At 40.6% G+C, this 27,810-nt stretch overlaps 1 protein-coding gene across 4 annotated transcripts in view; it reads left to right on the top strand.

The window, feature by feature from the left end:
• The window catches only part of TGFBR3 (transforming growth factor beta receptor 3), a 200,434-nt gene that overhangs the window by 109,093 nt on the left and 63,531 nt on the right, over positions 1-27,810 (top strand). For all 4 annotated transcript variants that reach the window (XM_024743617.1, XM_024743615.1, XM_024743616.1 and 1 more), the window contains exon 4: positions 15,683-15,820. In XM_024743617.1, the coding sequence (XP_024599385.1) occupies positions 15,683-15,820 (138 nt within the window). The remainder of the gene's footprint in view (positions 1-15,682; positions 15,821-27,810) is intronic.

Genomic DNA, 27,810 nt, shown 5'->3' with positions numbered 1-27,810 from the left:
AGAGAAGAGGAATGTGATGTGTGTGTACACATCACATTGTTCTAATCAAATTTCTGAATGTTCTATTCAGGGTAATTCGAGTTACAGATTTCTCCCTACCAATAATTTTTTTTTTATTAATGGGTTGTGTACTACCAATATAATTGAGGTTCTGAGAATTTCTTCCATAAATTATTGCTAATGGGAATAATGGTATATTTTTCTTACCTAACTTTTGAGGATCCTATAAGGCTACACAGGTGTATCACTTTGAGTTCCTTAAAATAAAAATGTTCTGTATATTAAAGCTATCATAAACATAGTTAATAATTAACTTTAATCATGTTAATAAAAATTGAAGGCTTTTATAAATCCATGAAGAAATACTCTGTAGTTTCTGCTTCTATGTGGTACAGATATAATATACTATATTCTTATTCTTATATAGTTTCTTATTTGCTATTTAAATGATAGCATAGATTGATGGTAGTAGATCTGAGACCCTAGAACAGGTCATTTTCTCCGTTAGTGTTAAATAAGGTTTAGATAATTTTTCCTTAAATTTATAGGAATTAGTCCAGGTAAGGTCAGTATGGAATAAAGTCTGTTTAAGATTTTATCAGAAAAATCACCTTCTCTCTTTCTCTCTCTCTTTTTTTTTTTTAAATCCAGGGTTGGGATCAACAGCTGTTCTAGCATGGGCAGAGTAACTTGATATAATGGCATACATTTTTACCCTGGTCTGCTCTTAGAGCAAATTTGAAATGGTTTTTTTGGAAAATGTGCTATGAGTTTATCTCTAGACCTTCGCATCAGAGCAGTTAGTTCAGCCTAGCAAAACCTTGGCACTTGATGTGCATCTTTCATAACAGAACTCTGATGCTGTCTGTGACTTGATGCCTTGAAATCAGCACAACAAAATGGTGCTTGAAGAGCAGTGTTTACTTTGATCATTTTTCAACTTCTGTGCCCCAGCCTTTCACGGAGTACAAATTGCTTTACCAGAGTTACGGGGCTGAAGCCCACGGACTGTTTTTGTAGTCTGGTTGCTGTGGTGATTCTTAGTCTTCCATGAAACTCCATCTCCAGGGAAACAGAAACCTTTGCAGCTGTCTCAACCTTTTTGGTATTGTATCCGGTGGAGGTCTTCACCAGGCTCCGTAGCAAGCCTGAGAGTGGTTGATTTGTGTCAGCGTAAACAAATATGTGGAAACAGGACATCTCATTCAGTACATGCTGTATTTCAAAACAAATAGCTCCCCTATCCTTCTCCCAAATCATATGGGGACTTTGAAGTATCTCCAAGTCCGGCTGAAGCCAGAGTTTAGTGAGCCATCGAGATGTTGTTGGTCACGATAATGATACGAGTGAGAGCTTTGGGAGAATGACTGATGAAGTTTGTAGAGCTGCCAGGTGGGGAAGAAAGTGGTGGCAAAGGAGAAGCTTAATGGGGCTTGTGTGTGCCCAGACAGGAGAAGCTGGTTTAGGAAGAGAGGCGGGCTGAGTCTAAGGATGCCAGCAGTTTGATGTTTAGGGAGCAGTGAGAAAAAATGTTTTGACTCTAAACTTCAGTGGGGAACAATAAAGGCAAAACCTTCCTTCCATAGGAACCAAGGGAATGGAGAAAAATTGCCATGGTTTTAGAGGGTAGAAGTAATAATAGTGAACACTTAAAGAGCATTTACTGGGATTTCCCTGGTGGCGGAGTGGTTAAGAATCCTCCTGCCAATGCAGGGGACACGGGTTCGAGCCCTGGTCCAGGAAGATCCCACATCCTGCGGAGCAACTAAGCCCGTGTGCCCCAGCTACTGAGCCTGCGTTCTTGAGCCCACAGCCACAACTACTGAGCCCGCGCGCCTAGAGCCCATGCTCCGCAGCAAGAGAAGCCACCACAGTGAGAAGCCTGTGCACCACAACTAGAGAAAGCCCTCATGCAGCAATAATGACCCAACGCAGCCAAAAATAAATAAATAATAAATTAAAAAAAAAAAAAAGAAAGAGTACTTACTATATGTGCCAGTCACTGTTCTAGGTGTTTTACGCATATGGCATGTTTAATCCTTTGACATTTGATGGAATAAGCACAAGTATTATCCCCATGTTACAGTGGATGAAACTGATGCCCATAGAGTCTTAACATGCTCAAGGTCCTAAGGCTGGTAAGTGGAGAGCTGAGAGTCCAACTGACTCTGACCAGTAGGTCAGAGCTCTTAACCAGTAGGTCAAACTGTCTGTAATTTAGGAAGGAAGGCAGAATGACCCAAAGGATTGGATTACAGGAGATACTGGCCAACTTGGAAGAAAATGTAGATCTTGGAAGAAATTAAATTATGCTCTAAAATGTGTTTATTGATTCATTCATTTGTTTATTCATTCATCATTAACTATTATGTAGTGCCTTCTAAGTGCCAGGTATTAGACTAGGCTCTCAGATGGTAAGAAGACAAGTCCCACTCCCTCCCCTCAGATAATGTGCATGTTAACTTAATACAAGGCAGCAGATGCTAGATGCAATAAGAAGGTCATCTGGACGTAGGTCAGGAGCATCCACTGGGAAGAGCTTCCTTCTGCCTTCTAGGGCACTGATGGCTTGAAGCCTTCTTAAAGAGTGTGGTATTTTTCCGTGAGGTGAACAAAATTGATCCCAGGTGAAAATATGAAACTGTAATTAAATTCAGTATGTTAGTACATACCTCTACCTCTTTCTAAACAGAATTGAGAGGTCTCATTTGATGAGTTTACATATAGTTCCATATAGTTTGCTCTTGAGGATTTCCAAACCACAGAAGAGCAGGATGTCCAATTTGTAAACAGCACTGGCAGGAGTGGGTTCCAGGGTAACAATGGAGAGCACTTTACAGGAAGGAAAGGGTTTGAGAAGGCCTGGGAGATCCATCTTTATAGGAAGAAGTTCCCATGATGCCTCAGGTGATGACTGTGCAAAGTTCCTGAGATATGTTGAAGGCCTGTCTGAAACTAATGCATGATTTTTAACTATGGGGCAAGCATGTTACTAGTGCTTTACAAGTATTAACTTATTTATTCCTCGTAATAACTCTAAAAAGTAGGTACTATTCTGTTTTTTTAGGTGAAGAAATAGCAGCACAGAGAGGTCAAGCAATTTGCCCAAGGTCCTACAGCTAAGGAACTAATGGAGCTGGAATTGAACACAGGGAGTTTGGTGCAAGTGTCAATGCTCTCAATCATTATGCTTTGCTGATTAGCCATATTTCACTTTATGGGTCTCATTTTAAGCCATAAAGGTAGTCTGTTAGATGCAAAGGCATTCTTTAGTTTAGTTTGAGGCTAATGTCAGACACCCCCTCCCCATGAAACATCTGGTCATCCACTGTTCTAAAAGGGATGATAACCTACTTTGCACATCATGCTTTATTTCTCAGGGCTGACTGGGAACCTTCCATAGTAAGTGGATAATTAATAGAAAAAAGAAACAAAAATCATAGAGTTTAGCTACTTGTTAACTCTGGTTGAAATGTTTGTTTGCTTAAGAATGTGGAATCTGATGGTGACTTTATCAGGTTTCTCTATTTTAAAAACAGTTATTTTAGAATATTATCCCTCGAGAATGGGTCTGAAAAATTTAACTTTTCATCATCTTTCTTTCAGAGAATAATAACATTTCCTTCACACGTTAGAGTTCACAAAGAATTATATTTGTCATAATGTAAATTATTTAACCTTCTTAACTATCCTATGTGATTGCTCTTAATCTCTTTTAAGGTTAGAGGAGATTTAATTTAATATCTTATGAAGAATAATGGCTTGTTCAAAGCTAGTTCTAATTTTAGAATCTGGGCTTAAAAGCAAGAGACAGCAAGCTCCCACAGACTCAAATATACCAAGACATGGACAGATGTGACCTGAACCTACCAGGAAAGTATTCTGAACTCTTTATGAGATCCTAAAGAACTGTCATCACTTCCCTAATAGGTTTGCTTTATCCTAGTATCATTTTCTTTTGAAATAATTACTGTTGAGAAGTACTCTCAAGTATTTTACTGTATTGCTTACTAAATATATGGACTTTAAAAAACAAATTTAGCAAACTTCTATAGAGAGTAAATGAAATAGGAAGTGGGTGAAGTGATTCTGAAAGTCTTAAGAAAAGTATTCAGTAATGAAGTCCTGGAATCCCTAGATTCTAGGATCAGAAGGGGTCTTTGTGGTCATCCAGTTCAGTTTATTTATTTATTTTATTTATTCCTTGTTTGTGAATTTTGTTTCTAAAGTATCTCTGGCAAGTGCTCGTCCAGCCAATCCAAGTCATTCAGAAAATTGAGAAGGATTGGAAGAAACAAGAAAATTGATCACGTTGATAGATTTTGCCTGTTTCTTTCAGAGAAGTTTAGGTCTGATTTGTCCTGCTTGGGAGCGCCACCCAGCCAAGCTTCTATTGCCTCTCCCGATCCTTGACGTCTTCTCTCCCCACACACCCTGGACATATCTCAGCCTTGGTGTTGTATTCTCACCATCTCTTCACGTGTCTGTCTTCCTCTGGACTGTGGTGAGCACACTGGGGAAAGATAGGTTGCAGCTTACTCATGTTTCTGTTGCTGGTAATTGGCATGGTGCCTGGCGCATCATAGGACTTAATTTATGTTGTTTGAATAAATGAAAAACATGCACAGGAAACATAGTTACTGTCCTAAGCTAGCTTAGTGTGTGCCTTAGCTTTGATCACCTTAGATCTGAAAGCCTGAGCATTGATGTGACCCTTCAGACTTCTAAGATACTCTGAGTTCCTCGTACTGTCACATGAAGCTCTTTCTAGATAAGATTTGAAACTCAAGACTTGGTCAGGTTCATCCTGTATGAAAGTTCAAATCACATTTTTTGGGGTGTGTGGTAAAAAACACATAATATTTACCATTTTAGCCATTTTAAAGCGTACAGTTCAGTGACATTTGTAGATTCTCAAGGTAGTGCAACCATCACCACTGTTTTGTTCCAGGACATTTTCGTCCCTCCAAAAACAAACTCCATACCAAATAGCAGTCAGTCCCAGCCCTGGAAACTACTCTCTGTCTCCATGGATTTGCCTGCTCTGGACATTTCATATACATGTAATCATACAACATGTGGCGTTTTGTGTGGCTTTTTTCACTTCACATAACATTTTCAAGGTTCATCTATGTTGTAGTATGTGTCGGTGCTGTACTCTTTTTATTGTCGAATAATATTCCATTGTATGGATATACCACATTTTGCTTATTTCAGATCATATTTTTATAGAGAGATTTGTCATTGTGAGTCAGATTTCTTACTTCTGGCCAAATATCATGAATGGCAGAGAATCTTCATTATTATCTACAAGATCCTGGTAATTTTGGAATATTTAAATTTATAATCTAAGCCTGAATGTTTTGTAATGCAACACCCCCACCCCTTCTGCTTTTCCCATTTTGGCTCAATTTACTTCTTATTAATGGTATTTTCAAAGGACGAGTCAAAGACAGAATGGTAGACTCTAGTAGTTTTGCTGCAATTGAGAAGTAGAAGACTAGTGGCTGTTGACTTAATAGGCATTTGGGTCTTCCCTGAATTATGAAATAGAGCTTAAGCTATCTGATTTTGATATCTTTTAGGACCTTCCAGACTTTGGTCAGGATTAGAACATTTCTTTAGAGATGAATTATGGAAGAGTAGCTTGTACTTTTCTCTATTTGCATGGGAAACTAAGCCTTTGTAGTACTTTCAAACTCTGTTTAAATACAAGAGCTCCAGCTGTGCCTTCCACGTTTAACATACTGAGTAAAATTCAGAGATTATGAGCTTTTTTATAAGTCATTTTACGTATAAAAAAGAGACTATAAATAGTTAAGACAATTAATATTTACGAATATTAAGGCAGAACCTCATATTTCGTAATGTCAAATAGGGAAAGAAGTTTTAATTATTCACTTAGAAATGAACTGATATTGTTCCCCTTTCCGTTGCTCTGCACATTCACTAATTCCCAGCATTATGACTTGATTCACCAGGATTTAAATTTGCTGACTATGTGTGTGGTGTTGACAGAATTACAGTATCTTCATTATTGGGAAATGAACGACTGTGTATAAGTTATATGACTTGAAAATCAAATGGTTTGTGTTTGAATTTTATTGATTGACTGATTGATTGATTGCCTGCGTTGGGTCTTTGTTGCTGCGCACGGGCTTTCTCTAGTTGTGGCGAGCGGGGGCTACTCTTCGTTGTGGTGTGCAAGCTTCTCATTGCGGTGGCTTCTCTTGTTGCCGAGCACAGGCTCTAGGCGCGCGGGCTTCAGTAGTGTGGCACGTGGGCTCAGTAGTTGTGGCTTGTGGGCTCTAGAGCACAGACTCAGGAGTTGTGGTGCGCAGGCTTAGTTGCTCCACAGCATGTGGGATCTTCCCAGACCAGGGCTCGAACACATGTACCCTGCCTTGGCAGGCGGATTCTTAACCACTGTACCACCAGGGAAGTCCTGGTTTGTGTTAGAATTTGCACTTGTTTCATTCTGAGGTGAAATCTATTCCTCGTCCCTGCTATGACACTCAATTCTGATTTACTTGTACATAAATGTCAAGAGGTTCATTCTTGATCTAAATAAGGAATGTTGTTCAGACTTCTTACAACTTAGTCTTTTGCTTCTTTCTTTTTTTTTAACGTTTTATTTTCCTTTTTCCTTCAGGTTATTAATTAAGTGCTGAAAGGTTTTTAAGGGTATAATGTAACTATAATGAATTTGTCACCAGGTATCCACCTCTTTACTGTAGCTTTGTCCCTTTCCAGTTAGAACAATTGTATTGAACTACCTTTAATGCTGCCTGAAGAAAATAGGACATTTAAACCCTTCAGTACTGGCTCTGGGAAGATATGATCCCATCTTAGACGCTTATCACTTACAGCATGCCAAGTTCTGTAGGCATATTTTGGCAACTTTCCCTCTGCTTTCTGTGATCATAGCTCTTACCCTGAAAACTCATTGCAGGGCTTAGGGAGAACTGATTCTGAGGAGGAAAACAGGCAACAGTACTGAACTCTAATGTAAACGCTGCAAACTGCGTTTGCTCTGTTGTTCATTAGGCTGTTCTGGCACAGTTCATTGCCTGAATTAAAAGCATTTAAAATTCTGTGCCTCTAAGAGATAATAGAACATTTGATCAAAGAAAATAATGCTTTTTCAGGAAAAATGTTCCCAAAACACAGACAGATAACATGTTCTCCCACCTTTGACCTCTGGATTATTTGTTCTCCCTTTCTCCAGATAGGCCATGTAATGTTGAAACTATAGTTCCTCTAAAAACATTTCCACTTAAAATTATAACCTGGCTGGATGAGACCAGAATACTCTTAGGGGACTGGTACTGTGAACTTCAGGAGTTGTTTTGGTTAGAGCTTTCAAAGGAAATCAGACTTCACATTATTCCCAATTCAACTGTAATCAGAATTTAGTTTCCTTAGAGAGTGACTTGGTCTAATCCACATATCAACTGGGAGGCCCTGGAGCTCAAGGAATGATTGGCTCACAGCTCTGCTAATTCCGTGGCATGAAGAAATCCAGAGGAGGGTATATTTCTGCAGATTGCCAGAGCCTTAGCATTCTTGTGGCCCTCTCCACTTCCTGGGTTTATAACTCTAGATGTTACATGGCTGAGATACACTTGATTCACTTGGATTTGAAATGCAACACTATCTTGAGTTCCATAGTGCCTTCGTTCATGAGAACAGTAAGCATTGTTATAGTTTTTGTAGAGGAGATAGAGGGGAGCTCACATCAAAGCAATTCAGACAACTTTAGCTGCCCTGTAGACATCACTATTCATAAAAATACTTGTTGACCCATCCCTGTGGAGTTTCTCTGACCTCTCGGCTTGTGCTGGCCTCCTGTCGTCTTGCTTACAACTCAGTCCCCTTCCTTTCTTCTTTGTCTTTCCCTCTTTTCCAGAAGCAAAATAGTTCCTGCCTCTTACTCCTGTAGAGCAGCTCCCCATCAACCCCTATGCCCTATGGCCAACACCCAAGATTAAGAGTGGAATGGGAAGGTAGGGAGAAAGGAAAAGTCAGACATTCATTCTGTTCTTAGGAATAGAATATGAATATTCTTATGAATGAGAGACGTTCATTCTATTCTTAGCATTGCCACTTTCTAGCCATATACCTCTGGATAAATTATTTATCTCTAAGCACCAATTTCTTCATCTTTAAAATGGGAATAACTAGCTAATTATGCAAAGCGTCTCTTGGTGAGAGTCGCGAGTCTTAATCCAGTAGATGGACCCAGGGATCTGCTTATTGTCTTTCTTTGGGAGGTGATGGCTGTCACTACTGTTGGCACCACTATTCCTACTAACAACAACAATTCCAAGTGTAGTGTTTTTGAACATCCCTATCTCAGTAATTACTCCTCTCCAGGTTTCTCTTTTGTTCTAGAAAGCTGACACTGTGTGCCCATTCAGAATTCCTTACCAGCTAAAGGTTAATGTACTAGCCCAGGGGAATCCAAATGCCATCTTTTGATGCTTAGAGCATCAAATTAAATTTAATCACTACACGAACACTGGTGTATTTGCTAACTGTAAGATGGTGCACAGGCAGCAACCTTTATTGAGATCCGTAACTACAACTGGCAGATGGAAATGATTAATCCAGTACTCAGATCATGTGGCAATTGGGTTCTTGCTATGCCTACCTTTTAAATTAGCTTCTACTTGTCACCCCATGATTCTCTTTATTACACAGTTCTGTTTACCGTAGTACTGACAAGCAGGCCATCCTGACATCCTATTATTATAGACATATACATGTCAAAGGACTGGCTCACTAAACAGGTAGCAAAAACAATTTCAAGCCCATTGTAAAAAGTAGACATTGAGAGGAAATAAATTGACGCGGTACATATTATATGGAGCTTCTGTTAGTGTTCGAAACAATAATAAAGTGTTTGGAATCGATCTGTTAAGTGTGACAAAGGCATATGAAAAAATAAAAGCAAACTTTTTTTTTTCACATTGGTCAATTTGCCAATATTGAGTTCCTTCAATTTGTCTAGAAGTTCAGTTTCTAACACACTTCATTGCCTGAATGAAAATCATTTAAAATTCTGTGCCTGTAAAAGATAGTAGAATATTTGGTCAAAATTTTATCTTTGTTATCTACCCCTGAGAAGGTAAACATGCTCCAAAGTTTTCTTCACGTTTCACATATTTGTATTTGCATAACTGTAAAAGATAATAAATAAAAACATTCTGTTTTCTTCGTTTGCCTAGTGTGATTCCCCTAAATGGCATAGGTGGTGCTCTGCCCTGGCCTATACACACAACAGAGGATGATAATCAGGGCAGTTATTCTCACAAAGCCTGGGCGTGGCCTCCGAATTCTGTCCGACACACGTTCCAGGCAGCCCCTACCATTTGTTTTGGAAGCACGAGTTGGAATCTGTTTGCTTTTCTTAACTGTGTTTTAAAGTTCAAGTAGAACTGCATAGTGAAGTTAATGTTCTCTTTGCTAGATGCATCCCCCCATCACTTTATGGCCAGGGAAGTGCAACCATATGACTCTGTAACCATTACTTGAGTCACATTTCATAAATCACTGTTATTGGTGCTTCCTTTTATTCATCTTTCAGAAAACTTGTTGCCTGCTTACTCGATGTCTAGCCCCGTGCTAGGACCAAGGATGCAGAAATGAGTGTGACTTAGTTTCTGCCCTTGAAGAATGCCCTGAGGATTTCACAATGTAAGGTGGGGAGTCAACGGCAAACATCTGACGAGATCATTGCCGTGCCGTGTGAAGGTAGAAACGGGAGTGTGGTCTGTGGGAGCGGCGCTGGACCCAAGTCTGCCTGCAGGACAGGGAAGATTTCCCTGGAGGCTGCATTTTGAGCTGGACACACATGTCAGTCCTGCGGCTGGCGGGAGGGTGCTACAGGCTACCGTCCTGAAGGGCCGTGGTGTGTTACTGACACACACAGTCCCGTTTTCAGATGGCAGATGCTTAATGCTCCAGGACAATGGGAAAGTGCTTGTCGGTGTTCCCAGACTTGCCATTAGCAGCATCTGTACCTCAGAACATACCCACACCTGGGGTCTCCCCTTTCTCAGCCTCCCTTCCCCATAGTGACTGAGCAGTGGGCTACTCTGGGAAGGCAGGGCCAGGGTCCCTGGAATCCCCTTGCAACTCTCCCAGGACTCCTTTAGAGGGTCATGACCTGTAGTTTCAGAAATACTCTTCTGTTTATATGAGCTCTTGTCCCTCAACCCCCAACCCAAATTTAGTTCTGAGCATTTTTCCAGGGCATTCAAAATACAGAGCAGAGAGGGCAGACTTATTTCTGCGTTATATTTCAGTCTTTCATTTTAGGGCTTTTTCCCCCTATTTTATGGTTTTATTAGATTATTTTCAGAGGTTCCCAGGGAATCCTGAATCCTGTCCTTGTTGAGGGGAGGAGGAATTAGTTTTGGAATTGACCGGCTTTGTTGCTCTCATCATGTTAAGTGTTTCAAGAAAAAACCATTGGGCAGGAACTTGATATCATTTGTCATAGCAGTGAAGTCTTTGACCTTAATGCTGCTGAGACCAGGGTGAATGGTCAGCTGACTTCCCGGGTAGCGTAGAGACAACTTAGGGGGGCTGAGCTTCCTTGAATTTGATGCTAACTGATGTTCTAGAAATTCAGAGAAATGTAAAAATAAAATCATAAGGAAATTTTTTAAAGTTCCGAATCCACCCCTCTAAGAATATTTTAAGGGAATCTTTTTATACCAATTCCCAGATGGCAAAAGACAAGCAGTGGTAAATAAAATGTCAGCTGTAGGGGTTCCTCAGACTGGAATATACTTTAAAACACTGCAAAGCAACTAACTACTCTTCCCCACTCCCGGCAATTGGTTGTGTATTTCAGATGCATCTGGGCCAGATTTGAGTTCCTAAAAGTCCTTTTGCCTACGTGTAAGTGAAATTTGGCTTCTGCTGTGGTTACCCTAGTGTCCTGAAGTAGGTTCATGTCTCACTGTTCGGCTGTGTAAATTATGAGTGCTATGGGACCCAGATTTAGGATGTTTTCAGTTACTGCGAACGCTGTTGCTAAATGGATGTCTGCTTACCTCTGAAGAGGGCATAGATATGACTATACACACACCAGGGTGGGAGTTTATGGGTCTTGTTTATAGACACAGTGCTGGAGTGCTTCTCTTATCTGTCTTCATGTAAACTGATTATTGGATCATCCATCTCAGAGCAATATTTGGTCTGGTTTTAGAGAACAGGAGTCCCTCTGGTAGTGTTTTGGATGACTTCACCGTTTCATGGGTCCATAGGGGCTCTTACAAGAATCAGAAATGTTGAGCTGGAACTTCACTGACACGTTAGCAAAATTAGACAACTGTTAGACTCTCGTATCAGTTGTTCCACTCGCTTTTCTTTTGCTTGTTTTAACAAATCCCAGGAGTAGGGGATCTAACTAATAAGAAAATTTTGAAGTCACTGTGGTAGAAATATCTTGCATCTCTACCACGAATCCTGGGAAATTCAAAACAATTTTCATACGGCATCTTTCCATCAAGAAAGTAGGGTGGGTTTTTTTTCTTTTCTTTTCTGTAAGAAAGTACGTAATTCATTTAGATAAAGTGATTTACCGAGTTTGCTACAATGTATAGTTTTTGCTTATCAAAGATAACCTTTGGAGAGCTGAGAGTCTTCACCCAAACAAGGGTCCAGAGAAAACTCTCCCTGTTGTTTTCTGGTGATAATGTGGACAGGGACATGCTTCCTAAATGGGAGATAGGAAGGTTGTCTTGCCACTCAGAGGCTTTATGCACCTGAGAGTCAGCCTTGACTTTCGTTACAACTGTGTTCAGATTCCCCAGAAGAGTACTCAAAAAAGATTTACTTTGGATTTCTTTGTAAAATAGGAGAACTACATTAATTGCATCTAGTAGTTTATTGGAGTGCACAGATAGCCTCAGAAGACCTAATATAAATCGATGTCATGGAACAGATTAGACCAATTAGGTTTTCTTTATTTGGGGGAGGGGTCAGCAGTGCATGAGGAACAGTGTCTACATCGGGGATGTGACAGATCACATTTACTTGTATTTTCTCATGACATTAGGAAGACTGAACATTCAGCACTGTTTGAGACAAACGTGATTAAAGCTGGAATTCTTGGACAGGACTTTATGGACCACTATATGGTCAAAGTATGGTTTCAAGAAGTCACTGGAACCCCAGAAACTGCATGTGAAAATTTTTTAGTTCTGAGTTGTCATCTATTATGTTCTTTCCCTGAGGGGATGATATCTTAAGACTAGAGGTGTAATTTCTAATTTAATTACAGGGAGTAGTTTTGTTTCTGATTCTGTCATTAGAATTTTCCTACTCTTCTATAATGGATTCTTTAACCTGGGTTAATGGTTACTTAACCTGGGGTTTATGGGCCCTTCAATGGATGTGTTTCCCTGACATGGTCAGAAAGTTTTATGTGCATATGGGGTTTTTTGGTGTGTTTGGGGTGTGGCATTCATAACTTGCCTTAAGTTCTCAAGTGCTCTATGACTCCCAAAGGTTAAGAAAGAAGTCATCAGCTATGTGGGTTCAGTTTTGTCCATGGACTAAGTGATGACCCTTATTTACATGTGTAAATTTGACATAGGGTTGAGAGTCAACTCTTTAAACTATTGTTTGGATTTCCAAGTTGGAAATTACTGAATACTATTTGTATCACTTCTCCATGGGCTATTTCTTTGCTACAGTCTGTCTCACCTCTGGTCTTCAGACCATGATCACTGGACAGTTTACCCAGGGGGAAAAAACTTTAGCAGAATGCTCTTACCTTTGTAACTATAGTCTATCCTGATCTGTAATTGGTTCTAAAGAGGATTTTCTTTATTTTTTACTTCTTTTTCTTCCTCTTCTTCTCTTCTTCCCCACCCCACCCCCCACCCCTTCTTATGTTTTTCACTCTGAGAGAAATTAGGCACCCTAGCCAGGAATTCTTTAAGAGCTGTTACGGGTATGTTCTCCCCACATTTCTGAGAGCTTTTCTACCTTCGTTCTTTTGTTGGTTGTTTTTGGTTGTCCTCTAGTTTCCCTTCAGTAAGATTTATTCAAGTGGAGGAAGGTTGCTGAGGGATTAGGTGAGCAGGTGCTTGGAGGACTCTCTGTTCCTGCCAAATGATCTTTTAAAAAAAGTATTGAGTATTTTTCTTTTAATTTCCCAATCGTCGTGTCAATTCTTCTTTGCCAAATGGTTTTTGGGGCTTTGCCTGGGCCCCATGTGCCAGAGTCGGGGATTCATCTTGGCCAGACACTGCCACATATTGAAGAGGGAACCGATTCCAGGAAAGCTCAGAGAGCCATGGCTCCTAGAAATCTTTCCTTGATGGTATGAGCCAGGCCTCAACACTTTTGACCATCTGGAAAATTTTGGACTTGAGCACCAATATGTGTCTCATACATATTTTTCTTTTCATTTCCTAAGGTTTTTTTAAAAAAATTCTTGTTCATTTGAGATATATATTTATTACTATTTTATCTGTGAGCTCCAAGAAGAATCATATGCCTGAGGGCTGCAAAGAAAATCATCCAAAAAAGAGTTGATGTGCCCTCTGTGGGTATACATTGCTCTTCTTGTGCTCAATAAACAGTTTTGGAATGAATAAATCTGGAAACTTTTCACATACTATAAGTGACAGAGTGTTTCTTTGCAATTTTCAAGTACTCTTGGACAAGTAATGATTTCATCTCTCCTTTCTTCACTCTCCAGAGTGTGTGCTTTCTGTAGTGTGCCTCTCTCTGTCTAGTTAATGCTGCAGTATGAATCTCTGCCCCTGCTCTGTTTCTACAGCCTCTCCTGTTTATAGTGGCGATCAGTCTGATTACTTCTAGATGTGGACAGCATCTCCAAAATGCTGTGAGGTAGATTCTGTACAATAAAAGAATATGTTAATTTGCTGTAGCTGACATCAAATTGTTCATTAGTACTCTGCTTTTAGTGCTATGCTTATGCCAGTATTAAAATGACTCCTAGCTCATGACAGTTGGAGTCTCGCTCATGTATCTTTTCACTTTTTGGTAAATTAGCTAACTAAATTCCTTTGAGCCTATTAATCAGATTTAAAAAAAGCTTCTTAGGTAACATAAATTTATGAATTTGTTGTGATAAATCCATCATTAAAAAATTATCTACTCTATATCAAGCAGAGCATTAAACGTAAGACGTATCTTTGCCTACTGAGTATTTGCAGTGTATTTTGAAAATTAAGACACATACACTCAGTAGCAAGTGAATGAGATGCTATTATATACCACAGTGCTAATTATTCATAGAATAAAGTACTCTTGTGGCCTTGAAAAGTAGAGACAAACATCCAGTTGGCATTTACTGAGTGCCTATCGTGCGCTAAGGCGTGGATATAGAAAGTTAAGTTTAGTGCCTTATTATCAGTGACTTGAGAGTACCCTGTAGTAAGTGACACTGGTGTCATAAGCAGTCTCTACAATGAAAGGCAGAGATACATTGAGATCAGAGTGAGTCAGCAGCCACTGGGAAGATATCAAGTAAAGTATTCCAGCTTTGAGTGCTCTACCCCTGATAACTGTATAGATTCAGATCATAGACCTAGACCATTTAATCCTCATAAGGATTATGGCTGAGATGTACGATTACTCCCAGTGTATCAGTCAGTCTGTGTCTTTTTAGCTAAAGTCCTTTCTTGTTCTTTCCCTCTCTTATCACTCTGTGGTGCTCTTTGGGGAGTTCAGTTTGTTTAAATACGTGATTCTTGGGTCTTGCCTCACCCCTCTGTACAGAAAGCCAGTGTGAGACATGCTGATATGAAAGCATCTGTTCAGTATTTCTTTATTCATCCTATTGCTTTTCTGCGTTTGTGTTGACTGATCTTGGGTGATGTGCTCTGGGAGGGTGTTGCTGAACCCACTGTGTCCAGATATCCTCACAGGTGCTTTTGGATGATGCTAATGATGACAATGTAACCTCCAGTAGTCCTTGATCTGCTATCAAAACTGGCCACAGTTTTCCTATGCAGACTCCTGGTTTTCTTCCCCGTTTTTTTCTTTTTTTGGATTGGGACTGTGTACAATTAGTTTTTATTCTGTGTGTTCTCTATGCTTCATTTCTTTGGAAAATCCCTTCGAGCTAATAGCTGGGATGATGAAAGCACTGGCAGCTCCCCTTGGCAGCCCCTTTCCCTTGCTTTCGGCACTTTTCTTTGGCAGAACTCACTTAACTTTATAGAGGGAGGTTGGAGTTTACCTGGAAGAGAACAAAGTCATTTCTTTGGTGATCCAGAGGGATGACATGCCCCCAGGTGATTGATTCTGTACTCCAAGTTTGAACTTGGTCATTTGACTTGAAGGATAAGGTAGTCCCTAGGGAAGGTAACCTTTATTTTGCCTTTGCCAACTTTGAAAAAAAAGAAGTGTTCTGTTTATTTGTATTCTGCCATTACTAGGAGCTGATTCATGTTTTGGTTGAGATTAATGTGGGTTGAACCACACGATATAGCTATGTTTTGTAGTTAAAAAATGATCAAATATTGGCAGTATCATCTAGTTCAACCTAATATATCGAATCCACAGAATCTGAACTAGCTTATAGCTTGTTTCTGTTAATGGTGAGCTGTGAAAAAGAATTCCAGATTCTGTGCTAAGTGATTTTAATGGAAAGCCAGTGCTAAGACTTCTCTTTGTTTCTTCCTAGGTCACTCTGCACCTGAATCCCATCTCCTCAGTCTACATTCACCACAAGCCTGTCGTGTTCCTGCTCAACTCCCCACAGCCCCTGGTTTGGCATCTGAAGACAGAGAGACTTGCAATTGGCATCTCCAGACTTTTCCTGGTAAGTGTTTGAAACCCTCCCAAAGTGATCCTTAGCATAAGGATATAATGACCCTAAAATTTTGCAAGGCTTTTTAAAAGGCTTATTTCATTGAAATAATACCAGAGTCCACAGTGTATTAAATTTGGATTTTGCTGTTAGTGATATTTGGATGGCATCGATAGGCATTCACAGAAAACAGATACCATTCACATGCCCTCTTCTGTGGATGGAGAGCCCGGTCTCTCTTGCACGAGAGAGCAGGATCTGCAGTCCTTCTTTGTGTGGACTGAGCTTTGGTCTCAGCTCTGGGACCGCCTCCCCACGCTCCCCATAGTACCAGGAGCAATGTAAATATCGTAAGTAGCCATTAGGTGTGTGGTCTCTGACCGCAAAATAAATATGCACAAACCCATTTTCTTTGTGTATAACACAGGCCTAATTTCTGATATGAGGATCTGTTTGTTGAGAAAGTAACACAGTGAGCTCCAAAATGAAAACATTTGTATTTTATAAAAAAGCTGGAACCCAGCTCTTGTGGAAGGATCCAAATATTACCTACTATTTGTAAATCATGTCCTTTTGAGTTTGCCAGAACATTCAAGTTTGCTAGTTGTGGAGAAATTGATGGGTTGTTTGGATAGAATATTTGGGGTATGATATCATGTCTGATGATGAGCAACACTGCACTTCACAGTGATAACTCACATTGTCTATTGCTAGAGCTATGTGCTGATGTCCTAAACTACAGAGCCTTGGACTCTTAAACCTCTCTTGCCTACAAGTAATCAAAACAAGAAGAGGCCTCAGTTAATAGTCTTCATCTTGCACAATGAATACATTTTGCCTAATTAATGATTCTTAATTCAGTTCTGTAGTTTCTTGTCACTTGTATTTGAAGAGTACTTTTAACTCAAAGGTCCCCATTGAATAAGGTAAGAATCCATAGTCAATACAGTTAAAAAGTAGATAAATAAATAAGTAAAAAGGAGAGAAGGGAAAGCTCCTCTTTATAGAAGAATACCAATCGATTGATATAGAAGGAATGATGGAGTTAGAAAATCATCAATTGGTAACCATCACAGTAAAAGTTGATTAGGCAAGAGTCATCAACAGATATTAGATCTAGTGGTGGTGGAGGGAGTTTGAGGAACAGTATATTTACATGGTCTTAAATTAGTTATTATTCTAGCCAAAAATGCATATAATCTGAGTCTAATCATAAGGAAACACTGGAGAAAACTAAATTGGGTGACATTCAATAAAATAACTTGGCTCGTACTCTACAAAAATGTTACTCATGAAAGACAAAGAAAGACTGGGGAGCCATTCCAGATTGAAGGAGGCTAAAAAGACACATGTGATCCCTGGGTAGGGAGTGGCACCCTTGCTATAAAGGACATTAGAGGGACAATAGGAGAAATTGGAATTGAGCCTATAGATTAAAGTATCAATGTTATATTTCATAGATTTAATAATTGTACTTTTCTTATATAAGAGAATATCCTTCTTAGGAAACATAATACACTTAAGCATTAAGGGTTAAAGGGCCAAATAATTCAGAAAAAAAATTAATGTGTAGATAGAATAATAAAGCAAATATGGCAAGGTGTTGAAAACTGGGGAATCTAGTTAAAGAGTGTACATGAGTCTTTGTACTATATTTGCAACTTTGTAAATGTGAATTATTTTCAAAATAAAACTTTTTTAAACTCAAAAGTACATTTACAAGATAAGAGTTACTAATAAATTATAGCCTTTTCTGAGAATTGAAACTCTCATTACTTCTAAATTTAAAAGTCCAAAAGTCAGAATTAGCTGTTACTACTATTATCAGCACATTTATTTATTAGCACTTAGTACATTCCAGGTATTGCATAAGTGCTCTAATACTTTATCTTATTTAATTCTCATAATGACCCTGTGATGATTTACTCCATTTTCCAGATGCATTCACAGATGAGGAGCTAAGATTTAGAGAGGTTAAGTAGTGACCCAAATCACTTGGCTAATTACTGGCAGAGTTGAGACTCAAACCCATATAGGACTTAACTCTACAAGCTCTTATGCTAAACTGGCTCCCTTCATACTTATAAGCATTGTCAGTCTCCTGTAATTAAAGGCATTTGTGATAGCAAGACTAAGGGCCGTGATTATAAAGTCATATGCTCATTTAGCCCTTATCGTGCAGAGCTGCACCGTCCAATACTGTAGGTACTAGCAGTGTGTAGCTATTTAAATTTAAATTAAGTAAAATCAGAGGACTTCCCTGGTGGTCCAGTGGGTAAGACTCCACATTCCCAATACAGGGGGCCCGGGTTACATTCCTGGTCGGGGTACTAGATCCCACATGCATGCCACAACTAACAGTCCCCATGCCGCAACTAAAGATCCTGCATGCTGCCACTAAACATGCTGCAATGAAGATCCCGTGTGCCACAACTAAGACCCAGCACAGCCTAAGTAAATAAATATTAAAAAAAAATGTTAATTAACTAAAATCAGAAATACAATTCCTTAAGCACACTAGCCATTTCAGGAGCTCGATAGCTATGAGAGGCTAGTGGCTACCATATTGGGCCGGTTATAGAGAGGTTATGAGCAAAGGCTTTGCTTACCCTGGTTTGAATCCAGGCAGAACCTGGGAAAAGTATTTAGTTTCTCTAAGCCTGACTTTCCTCAGTTGTAATATGGGAATGATAATAGTCCCTACATCATGAGGTTGTTTTCTTGATTAAGTGAGATTACATGTAACACGTTTAGTATGGGACCTGGCACTGATAATTTCATAAACATCACCTACCATTTTTGTTGCCATTTATTATTAGTCATAGTAAAGAACACTTGGGAAGGACGTTGAATTTACATTTCTAGTTATGAAATGTCTAGCTTGGCCGGCCCCAGATTGAAAGGAGTTCCCATTTCTCTGGGCTGTAGGTCCAGATGAAAAGTGTGGACCACATATATCATAGTTGTACTGATCACTTTCTAGATTCTTTCTTCAAACTGCCTCTCTGTGACTTTTAAGGGAAAGCATCTTACTCCTAGTTATTATTTATTTGCTTTAATTTTGTTTAATATCTGTAAGAACTGCTTCTTGGCCATCAGCTTAAGATGCACTAACAATGAACCACAGGAGACGGTTTTAGTAAACAATTGAACATCAACCCTATTTGGAGTTTATCCCATGTAAGGAGATTGTAGATCAAGTGATAACTCTCAAATTACCAACACAAGGGAGGCAGCACTGGGAGAAGTCGAGGATTTAAATTGTGGGACACATGAACTCTGCCTTGCTGTCCAGCAGGCCTTCTTTAGGGAACATGGTTTTCTCTATCTGCACATTTCCTCATGGCCTGGAAGAGATAGTGGAGCATCTGTTGTTCATTCAGGTTCTCAGATAGTTAGATGACGAGTGATACAAGTTCTCTCACAAGCTGGGCAGCTCTCCCTAACAGAGACTGTGCTGAAAGAAAGGAGGCAAAGCAAGCTCTTCCCTTGCTCTCTGTAACCTGAAATGAATGACTTGACAACCATTGCAGCAGAGGGATCTAGACAGAAAATCAGTGGTGTGTTTCATTTATCCATTTATTGTAGTTAAGAGTTGAAGGTTAGGGATAAGATAACTAAATTCTTTTACATAAAGTGTTTCATCCAAACACTTCGGAAGGCCTATGGAATCTTTGGAAACTGAGGCTTAGCCATTTCTATCAGTGTCTTTTCCAAAGTTACCTGGAGAGCTTAAGGGAGCTGAGGAGAGAGGGTGGGTCCCTTGACTCTCAGTCGAAGATGTGTATGTCCTTGCTTCCTCCTTTATATATTGCTGAAGGATTTGCATTACTGTCGTAAAGCTGTCTTTACTTTCTGTGTAGAGTTACAATACTTTAACAGTTATTTAAAAAATTAAAAAAAAATTTTTGGCTGTGCCACGCAACTTGTGGGATCTTAGTTCCCCAACCAGGGATTGAACCCGCACCCTCAGCAGTGAAAGCATGGAGTCTTAACCACTGGACCACCAGGGAATTCCCAACAGTTATGCTAATTATTTTTAAGTAGGGTTGTGAGAAAAGTTCAAGTAATGGCATCTACTCATCTACCATGGTGAACCTTTTAAGTTGTCATGTCTGCATTATTGTAACTGCCCAATTTAAAAAAGGAAACCTTTCATAATTAGTTAGCAGGACCTTGTGTTACTCAAAATGTCTCAGCCACCCACGAGGGTGACTGAAAACATATTTTAATACCGTCTAAAAAAGTATCTGTTTTCTACTGTCAAATCTTTTTAGTCCTTCTCTTGATTCCACAGTGCAGGCAAGAGGGAGTGTGTCAGGTAGGGAGAAAGTGGGACTGAGTTCCCTCTGCAAGTGCAGTTCCTTTATCTGGTTGTTCTGGTTACCCAGGAAATGGGAATGGATGAGAGTGGTTATCTCAGGCTGAGTGTGAAGTAGTAGATCTTTGAGTATGTCACACACATACACATACACAGGCGCGTGCGCACGCAATGGAGTTCTCACAGCCTCATAGGTTTTCTTTTGCAGGGTGTAGGGATAGCCCAGAGAAAATTGGGTAGGTTAGAGTTATGCTTCAGAGCAATCAGAAATAAAAATAATCCTACTCTCTCAGTCTGTCATGTTGAAACTACAAGTAAAATTCTCTTAGAAGGATCATCTAAGCTTATTTTTATTTATGCAATTATTTCTGCATCAAAGAAGAAGTATGGTAGCTCAACTGTGTAATAGATGTCTGAACTTTTAACTTGAGGTTGCTAAAAAAAGATCAGGAAGAGCCACAGTACCAGATTGTCTTTAAAAACATGCTACAATTTGAATAGACGTTTCTCCAAAGAAATAACGCAAATGGCCAATAAACACATGAAAAGATGCTCAAAATCGTTAGTCATTAGGAAAATGCAAATTTAAAACCACAATGAGAATGCACTTCACACCCACTAGATGGCTATAATTAAAAAGGCAGATAAGAACAAGTGGTGTTGGGGATATAGGGGAATTGGAACTCTCGTACATTGCTGGTGGGAAGGTAAAATGGGGCTTTGGAAAACATATGTCCATAGAAAAACTCGTCCACAAATGTTCATAACAGCATTATTCATAATAATAAAAAAGTGCAAACAACCTAAATGTCCATCAACTGATGAATGGATAAAAAAGTGGTATATCCATACAATAGAATATTATTTGGCCGTTAAAAGGAATGAAGTACTGATACATACCGAACATGGACGGACCTTGGAAACATAAATAAAAGAAGCCAGGTGCAAAAGGCCACATAGTGTATGATTCCATTTGTATGAAATTTCCAAAACAGGCAAATCCATAGAGATGGAAAGTAGATCAGTAGTTGGCAAAGGATAGTGGGAGGGGAAGATGGGGAATGACTATGAACGGTATGAAGTTTCTTTGGGTGGGGGCGGGGGGGGTGATAAAAATTTTGTGAAATTAGGTAGTGGTGATTCTTGCCACAATTGTGAATACACTAAAAACACTGAATTGTACAGTTTAAAAGGAGGAATATTATGATGTCTCAATAAAGTGAATTATAAGGATGAATTCTAATATATAATCATGTTTATGTAGTTTAGGTAATAGAATTATAATACGGTTGAATTATATCTCAATAAAGCTGTTAGAAAAAAAACTTGAGGCAGCACTCTTTTCAAAAGTGATGTTGTAAAATCAGTGAACCAAACTTTAAAATCATTTTACTTTATTCCATGATTTTTATTGAAAAAAATCTTGCTTTATTTGTATTACAAACCTAAGCGCTCTCTCCTAAAAGGTCTGCAGACTTAGAACCCTGGGACAAGCAGAAATTCTCTAGATGAGACCCTAATGCCTGGCTTCTAATAACATGAAATGTCTAATCCAGGGGCCTTTGCAGCCCTTTGACATCGGGCTTGTTGCTTTGCATGCTCGTGAGGGGAAAAATGTATTTTAAGATTAGGAAAGTCTCAAGAAATAAGCGGCAACTTCTTCCAACCTCATTCACTGTTGGGATTACAGTACTATGATTTATTTTTCCCAGCCATTTATCAGTAAAATCAGGAAAGAAATGCATGTAAATGTGTGTGTGTTTGAATGAAGGTGGGGAGTTGAAGGGGATATTGGTCTTCGAGGTAGAGTTTCCAATATTTGGGGCATATTTATACTAAAAAGTTATTCATTGTTTATCTGAAATTCAGATTTAACTGGGTGTCCTGATTTTATCTGGCAGTTCTACCTAGAGGTAACTCAGATTTTTGTTTCTAGTTAACACTCTGGCCTGGGTGTCAGGAGGCCCAATTATTAGTCTTTGGTTCTGCCACTAACCAGTTATATACATCAATCACCAGACAAAATCACTTAACTACTCAAGCCTCAGTTTCCTCATCTCTAAAGTGAGGAGGTGGTACTAGTCAATCTCTGAAGTTCCTCCCAGCTTTCGAACTCTCATTCTTTGATAGTACAACTGCTACATATTACATCCCAGTTTAACTGGAAACAGAAAATGGTAATCTGAACATTGCCTGAACTTCAGCAAATCCAAGTAAATATTAGAGCAGGGCAATTGAAATAAATGAGAGAAACCAAACTCTATGCTCTTGGCTTTGGATTAAAAACAAATAAAAATTTAACCCTAATGAAAAATGTAAATTAATACCAGGAACATGCTTAATATTTAAAACCTTGTTTTGTGTTTTTGAGTGGGGTGGGTGGGTAAAGAAGCTGAGGTTGCCAAAATCGGTTTATTCCTTTCACTTAAACTTGGGGTGGGGGGAAGGTCCAAATATGTTGGGGCTCTGCCACCAAACCACAGGCAGTTCTCTGGTCTGCATTGCAGTTTGGATGACTAACAAGGCTCAGTGAAAAACAAGTGCTATTTGTTTTCCTGTGCCCAGTATTTAACTGGAAATCAGAAGGCGAAATTTCCAATCAGTTGTTAAATAGCCCCAGATGTGCGCTTAGCGCTGCTCTAGGAAGGGACATGCACAGCCTGTACCACAGCGCATGTCCAGAAATTCCTTTTCTGAATCCAAATGATGTGTAACTGGACACTGAGCGTCCAAAAATGCCCTCTGAATAACTCAGACATTCAAGTTTGCTTGTGGAGGAGGGAACTTTTGAAAATTTTCTGTATTCTCTACTGTGTTGCATTTAAAAACCTGGAAATGATTTTTTTTTTTTTTTCTTTTTGAACTTCCTCCTTACTCTTGTTTGGCAGTTCTCCCCATGTTTAGAAAAACATGACATTAGCATACCTGGTATGACGGTTTCTGTATCTAGTTGTTCCTTCATCCAACACCTAGTTTTCAGTGCCTGCTGGGAACTGTCCTAAGTGTGGAGGCTCCAGAGAGAAATGGGGTGGATTGCCCTGCCCTCAAGGAGCTTGCCGTGGTGTGGGAGGGATGGTTAGGAGACTGGGAAGTACCACCAGTGGATCCTGAAAACTGGAGCAAACAAGAATCTTCTTATTCCAAGTGCAATTAAGGCAGCTCCTTCTGTGAGGCTGACCGGGGCCTGTGGTTGAGGGCTCGGGGTTGCAGACCCAAGCACGGCCTTTTGCTCAACCAGAAGTGTCACCCCTGTATATAGGAGTCTGAATATACCATTTTGGATTTTCCAGTGAGGTCTTTCCCCAAACAAATTCTCTCTTAAAGGCAGATTAAATAACTAAATGTTTCAAGATTGGTTCTTCCCTTTTCTTTTTTAAAAATATCTCTTGTGGAATGACTCACTGTGTCCTGTGGGATATTCCAAGTGGTTGTGTACCAGGCATTTTTGTCCCAGAAGCTGCTTATCTCTTGGTTTTGTGGCTTGTCCATAAGAGTCTTAATTCTAAGGGGCTTGATCCTCTCATGAACTAGGGTCGGTCAACTACCATATTTCCTAGGAGTGAGTTTCTGGCCCTTTTGTGGTGAGAGAGCTCTTCCTAAATGTCACTGAGGTAATTAGAGCATTGGAAAGAGTCCAGTTTGGGCTGGTAATCCTGGTCCTGAAAGAGTTTTTGAAAGACTTCCTAGGATTTATCCTAACTCGTTATATTAAAGCTGATGAATGTTGTCAGTGAGTGGCCTTAGGAGGTTTGCCTGGGTGTATTCTTCCTGATCAAGACATCCTGTCCTGAAGGGTTCACGCAAGCATGGACTTTTCCTGCCTCTGCTGGACTTGCTTTGTCATGGCTCTGTGGCAGAAGGTTGATGTTTTTTTGTGTAGAGTCCCATGCTGCCCTTTAAGGCTTTACTGTTAAAGGCTGATCTGGTAATCTGATGAATCTGCCCTTCCCAAGCGTTGGGCAATTGTATCAAATGTAACATCTCTAGTGCCCTTGGTTAATGTGGTGGGCAGCCTCCAGAGAGCTGTTTGGTAGAAAAAGCAAATGTTTTGTTAAGGGAGATGGCAGAATATTTTTTTCATGTCATGGGATGGGGGAAATCTGTCTCCTGGGAAGTTCTAGTGAGGCTGACTTGAAAGCTCATTGGCGTTGCCTTGGTCTTCTCATAAATTGGCAGACAGTGAGGCCCTTGGTAAGCGCTCCCTACAGGTAGCTGACATTCCTTGTCTCTGAAAAGGACTGCAGGATGGCCTGACTCCTTCCCAGGGAGAGTCGTTGAGTTTATTCGAGGCAACCCAGTTCTGGCATTTCAGGCCTCCATCATCCAGCTCTCTGGCTTGGAAGCAGATTTCTTCAGGGGAGGAAGAAGCTCCTTTAGTCTTCCTATTTCTTTGTCCAGAGTAGAATTTATATCTCAGGATCTGCCTTTGCCCTTGATCCTTATACCCTGTCCCCAGATGGCCTAGGGTCTGTGTTGCAAACTTTTTTTTTTTTTTTTTCGGTACGCGGGCCTCTCACTGTTGTGGCCTCTCCCGTTGCGGAGCACAGGCTCCGGACGCGCAGGCTCAGCGGCCATGGCTCACGGGCCCAGCCGCTCTGCGGCATGTGGGATCTTCTCGGACCTGGACATGAACCCGTGTCCCCTACATCGGCAGGCAGACTCTCAACCACTGCGCCACCAGGGAAGCCCTGTTGCAACCTTTTAATGCCCCTGGACCAAGGAGTCATCACTGGTTTGCTTCCTTCTGCCTTGTCCTTTTTGGGTGGTGAATGACATAGCTGCGATACTAGGAAGCAGGTTGTACCTGGAAGTCAGGGGCTGATCCATCTGCCATCTCTGGCAAAAGCCCACAGTGGCTACTGCCCATTTGATCTCTAATTTTCATAACAAACCTATGAAGTAAGTACTCTTATTATCCTCATTTTAAGATGAGGAAACTGACACAGTGAGAGGTCGAGTTAACTTGTGCACGGTCACACAGTGAGTGGTGGCTCTAACCTGTGTAAAGTGCTTAGAATAGTGCCTGGCACAAAGTAAGTGCTCAATAAAAATTAGCAAAAATAATAATAAAAAATCTTTTTTTTTTTTTTAAATGATGGGGATTAGTAGTTTGGGCTAGGCTCCCCCTACTTTCTCCCTTTACATCACATATCCCAGATTTTGACACTGGGATTGAATGAAGTTATACTTTGAATGGGAGTAATAGGTGAGGCAGGGATATTAGATTTTTTTAAAATAAATTTATTTATTTTTGGCTACATTGGGTCTTCGTTGCTGCGTGCAGGCTTTCTCTAGTTGCGGCAAGTGGGGGCTACTCTCCGTTGTGGTGCACGGGCTTCTCATTGCAGTGGCTTCTCTTCTTGCGGAGCACAGGCTCTAGGCATGCAGGCTTCAGCAGTTGCAGCATGCGGGCTCAGTAGTTGTGGCTCACGGGCTCTAGGGTGCAGGCTTAGTACTTGTGGCACACAGGCTTAGTTGCTCTGGGTCATGTGGGATCTTCCCAGGCCAGGGATCTAACCCGTGTCCCCTGCATTGGCAGGTGGATTCTTAACCACTGTGCCACCAGGGAAGTCCAGGATATTCGATTTTAATTACCCACTGTCATCTGGTCCAGGGCTCTCCTTTGCAGAGGAAGATATCTAAGATAAATGATTTTCCCCAAGACCTAGATGTGAGAGGTGGTCCTGACCACATCTGACTGTATATAACAACAGTATTCCTAGACACCATGTGAAGCTTCTGAAGTAGTGCTACAGTTGCTCTACCAATAGCTGGAAGTGAGCTATAGTGGCTGCTGCCTTAAAAGTAGCAAAGCATTCTAAAAGTGATTAAACCCCCCAAGTGTTTTGAGCCCCTCTTTCCCTGTTTCTTTTCCTCCTTTGCTTAGAGCCCTTGCCACTATCCCTCAGTCACAGATAGTGCAAGGAAGGTAGTTGGGTGACCCTTCTGAGGGATGTCATTCAGGTAAGGATTTAAAAACTGCTTCTTGGCTGCTTTCCCAGCAATATTGTGTCCCTGGGCTCCTCTGGTTGTCCTGTCTCTGGATCAGCTCTACCAGGATGCCCTGCTTTAATATCTGCATCTGTTCTTAGCCCTCTGGGGATCATTTCTTCATCGCTGTTAAACGTGTTCAGTTCAGCCTTCTGGCTTTGGCATAGGAGATCACTGTAGTCGTCTTCAGAGACTGTGGAATGTAGACTGAAAAATGGGGGTGGGCACAAATACACGGCCTGCCTTTGGTTGAAAGCTATGCTTAGGAACTTCAAGAGGGCTCCAAACAGTCGTTTTGGGTTGGAGGCCCCACCTTCATCTTGCCCCACAAGGAGATGTCCTTTAGAACCCTTTTCCCCCAAAGTGTTCTTAGATCTGTGGTTTCTGGGCTAGAATATGCAGCTCCATTTCTCTTGGGGCCTATATCAGCCATTCACAGAAGCCGTCAGTCAGGGGTTATCCAGAAAAAGGGGACCAGCTGTGGGTATATACGGGGAGAGGTTTATTGCAGGAAATCAGCTTATGACACTGTTGGGACAGGCAAGGTAAGTCAGAAACCTGTAGGGCCAGTAGTCAGGAAGGGCAGCCAGAACTCTCTGGCAGGAGCCAAAGCTGCTGTCTACAGGTGGGATTTCTTCTTCCTCAGGGAAGCCTCAGCTCTGCTCGTAAGGCCTTTCAACCGATGGATCAGGCCCACACAGATTATCTAAGATAATCTCCCTTACCTAGAGCCACCTGGTTGTGGCGTTTAATTATATCTACAAAATACTTTCACAGCAACAACTAGATTAGTGTTTGATTGGATAATTGGAGACTATAGCCAAGCCAAATTGACATATAAAACTGAACGTCACAGAAGCACTAATATTTAAAATTTTTACAGCCTCAGGTTCTTGTCATGCTCTATCTACTATAGTCTCTATTCGATCATTTTCGGATTCTTTGGCAGTTTTTCTTGCTGTTGTTGTTTAGCAGATCTCTCTTCTTCCAGCCAAGCAATTTTTTGCTTCCATAACAGTCACTACGATTTTCTGTCTGCACCTTCCATTCCCTTTCTCCTCCACTTTCACCAGCATAGCTCCTCCAGCTTCTGGGGAAGGTGGCGGGGAGAGAGAGAAGGAAGGAAACAACCTGACGGGGGGACTGTGCAAGAGGCAGAGAAGGCACAGCCCCCTGCTCTGCCTTACTGCTTTCCCCTGTCACTCTTGTAAAAGCCTGGGTTTGTATTGCATAGCTTTTGGAGTCCTGCAGATGCAGTTTGAATGTGCACCTTGCTAAAATTATGTAATCTGGGGCTTTACCTAACCTCTCAGGAGAAACTCCGACAACAGTTTCTTCAGTTGTCAGATGTGAGGATTCAGAATCTATGAAACATGCACTAAGTGATCAGTAAGCGCCTCTGGGACTTTCTCTCCCAGTGTTCTGTTAATCCAGGGTCCAGGGGGCTCCTGTCTACCCTACTCTACTGATTTCTTGAGCTTAGTAGCAACTACTTCATGGAGGTGGAGTAGAAAGAGCTCTGGAGTGAGAAACGAGGTGTTTGGTTCTTTTGTCAATCCTGCTTTTTACCAACTCTGTGCCTCAGGCAGATTCTTTAGCTTCTTTGAGCCTCGATTTCCTTGTCTGCAAAACTGAACTTAGATTTTCAGTCTTGATGAAGAGGAACTCTGTAAAGAGAATTCTAGGTACC

This window comes from Neophocaena asiaeorientalis, unplaced genomic scaffold (assembly GCF_003031525.2).
Source record: "Neophocaena asiaeorientalis asiaeorientalis breed wild unplaced genomic scaffold, Neophocaena_asiaeorientalis_V1.1 scaffold317, whole genome shotgun sequence".
In the NCBI taxonomy this organism is placed as follows: domain Eukaryota; kingdom Metazoa; phylum Chordata; class Mammalia; order Artiodactyla; family Phocoenidae; genus Neophocaena; species Neophocaena asiaeorientalis.
Note: the sequence above shows the minus strand (reverse complement) of the source record. Positions and strands in the feature narration are given on the sequence as shown.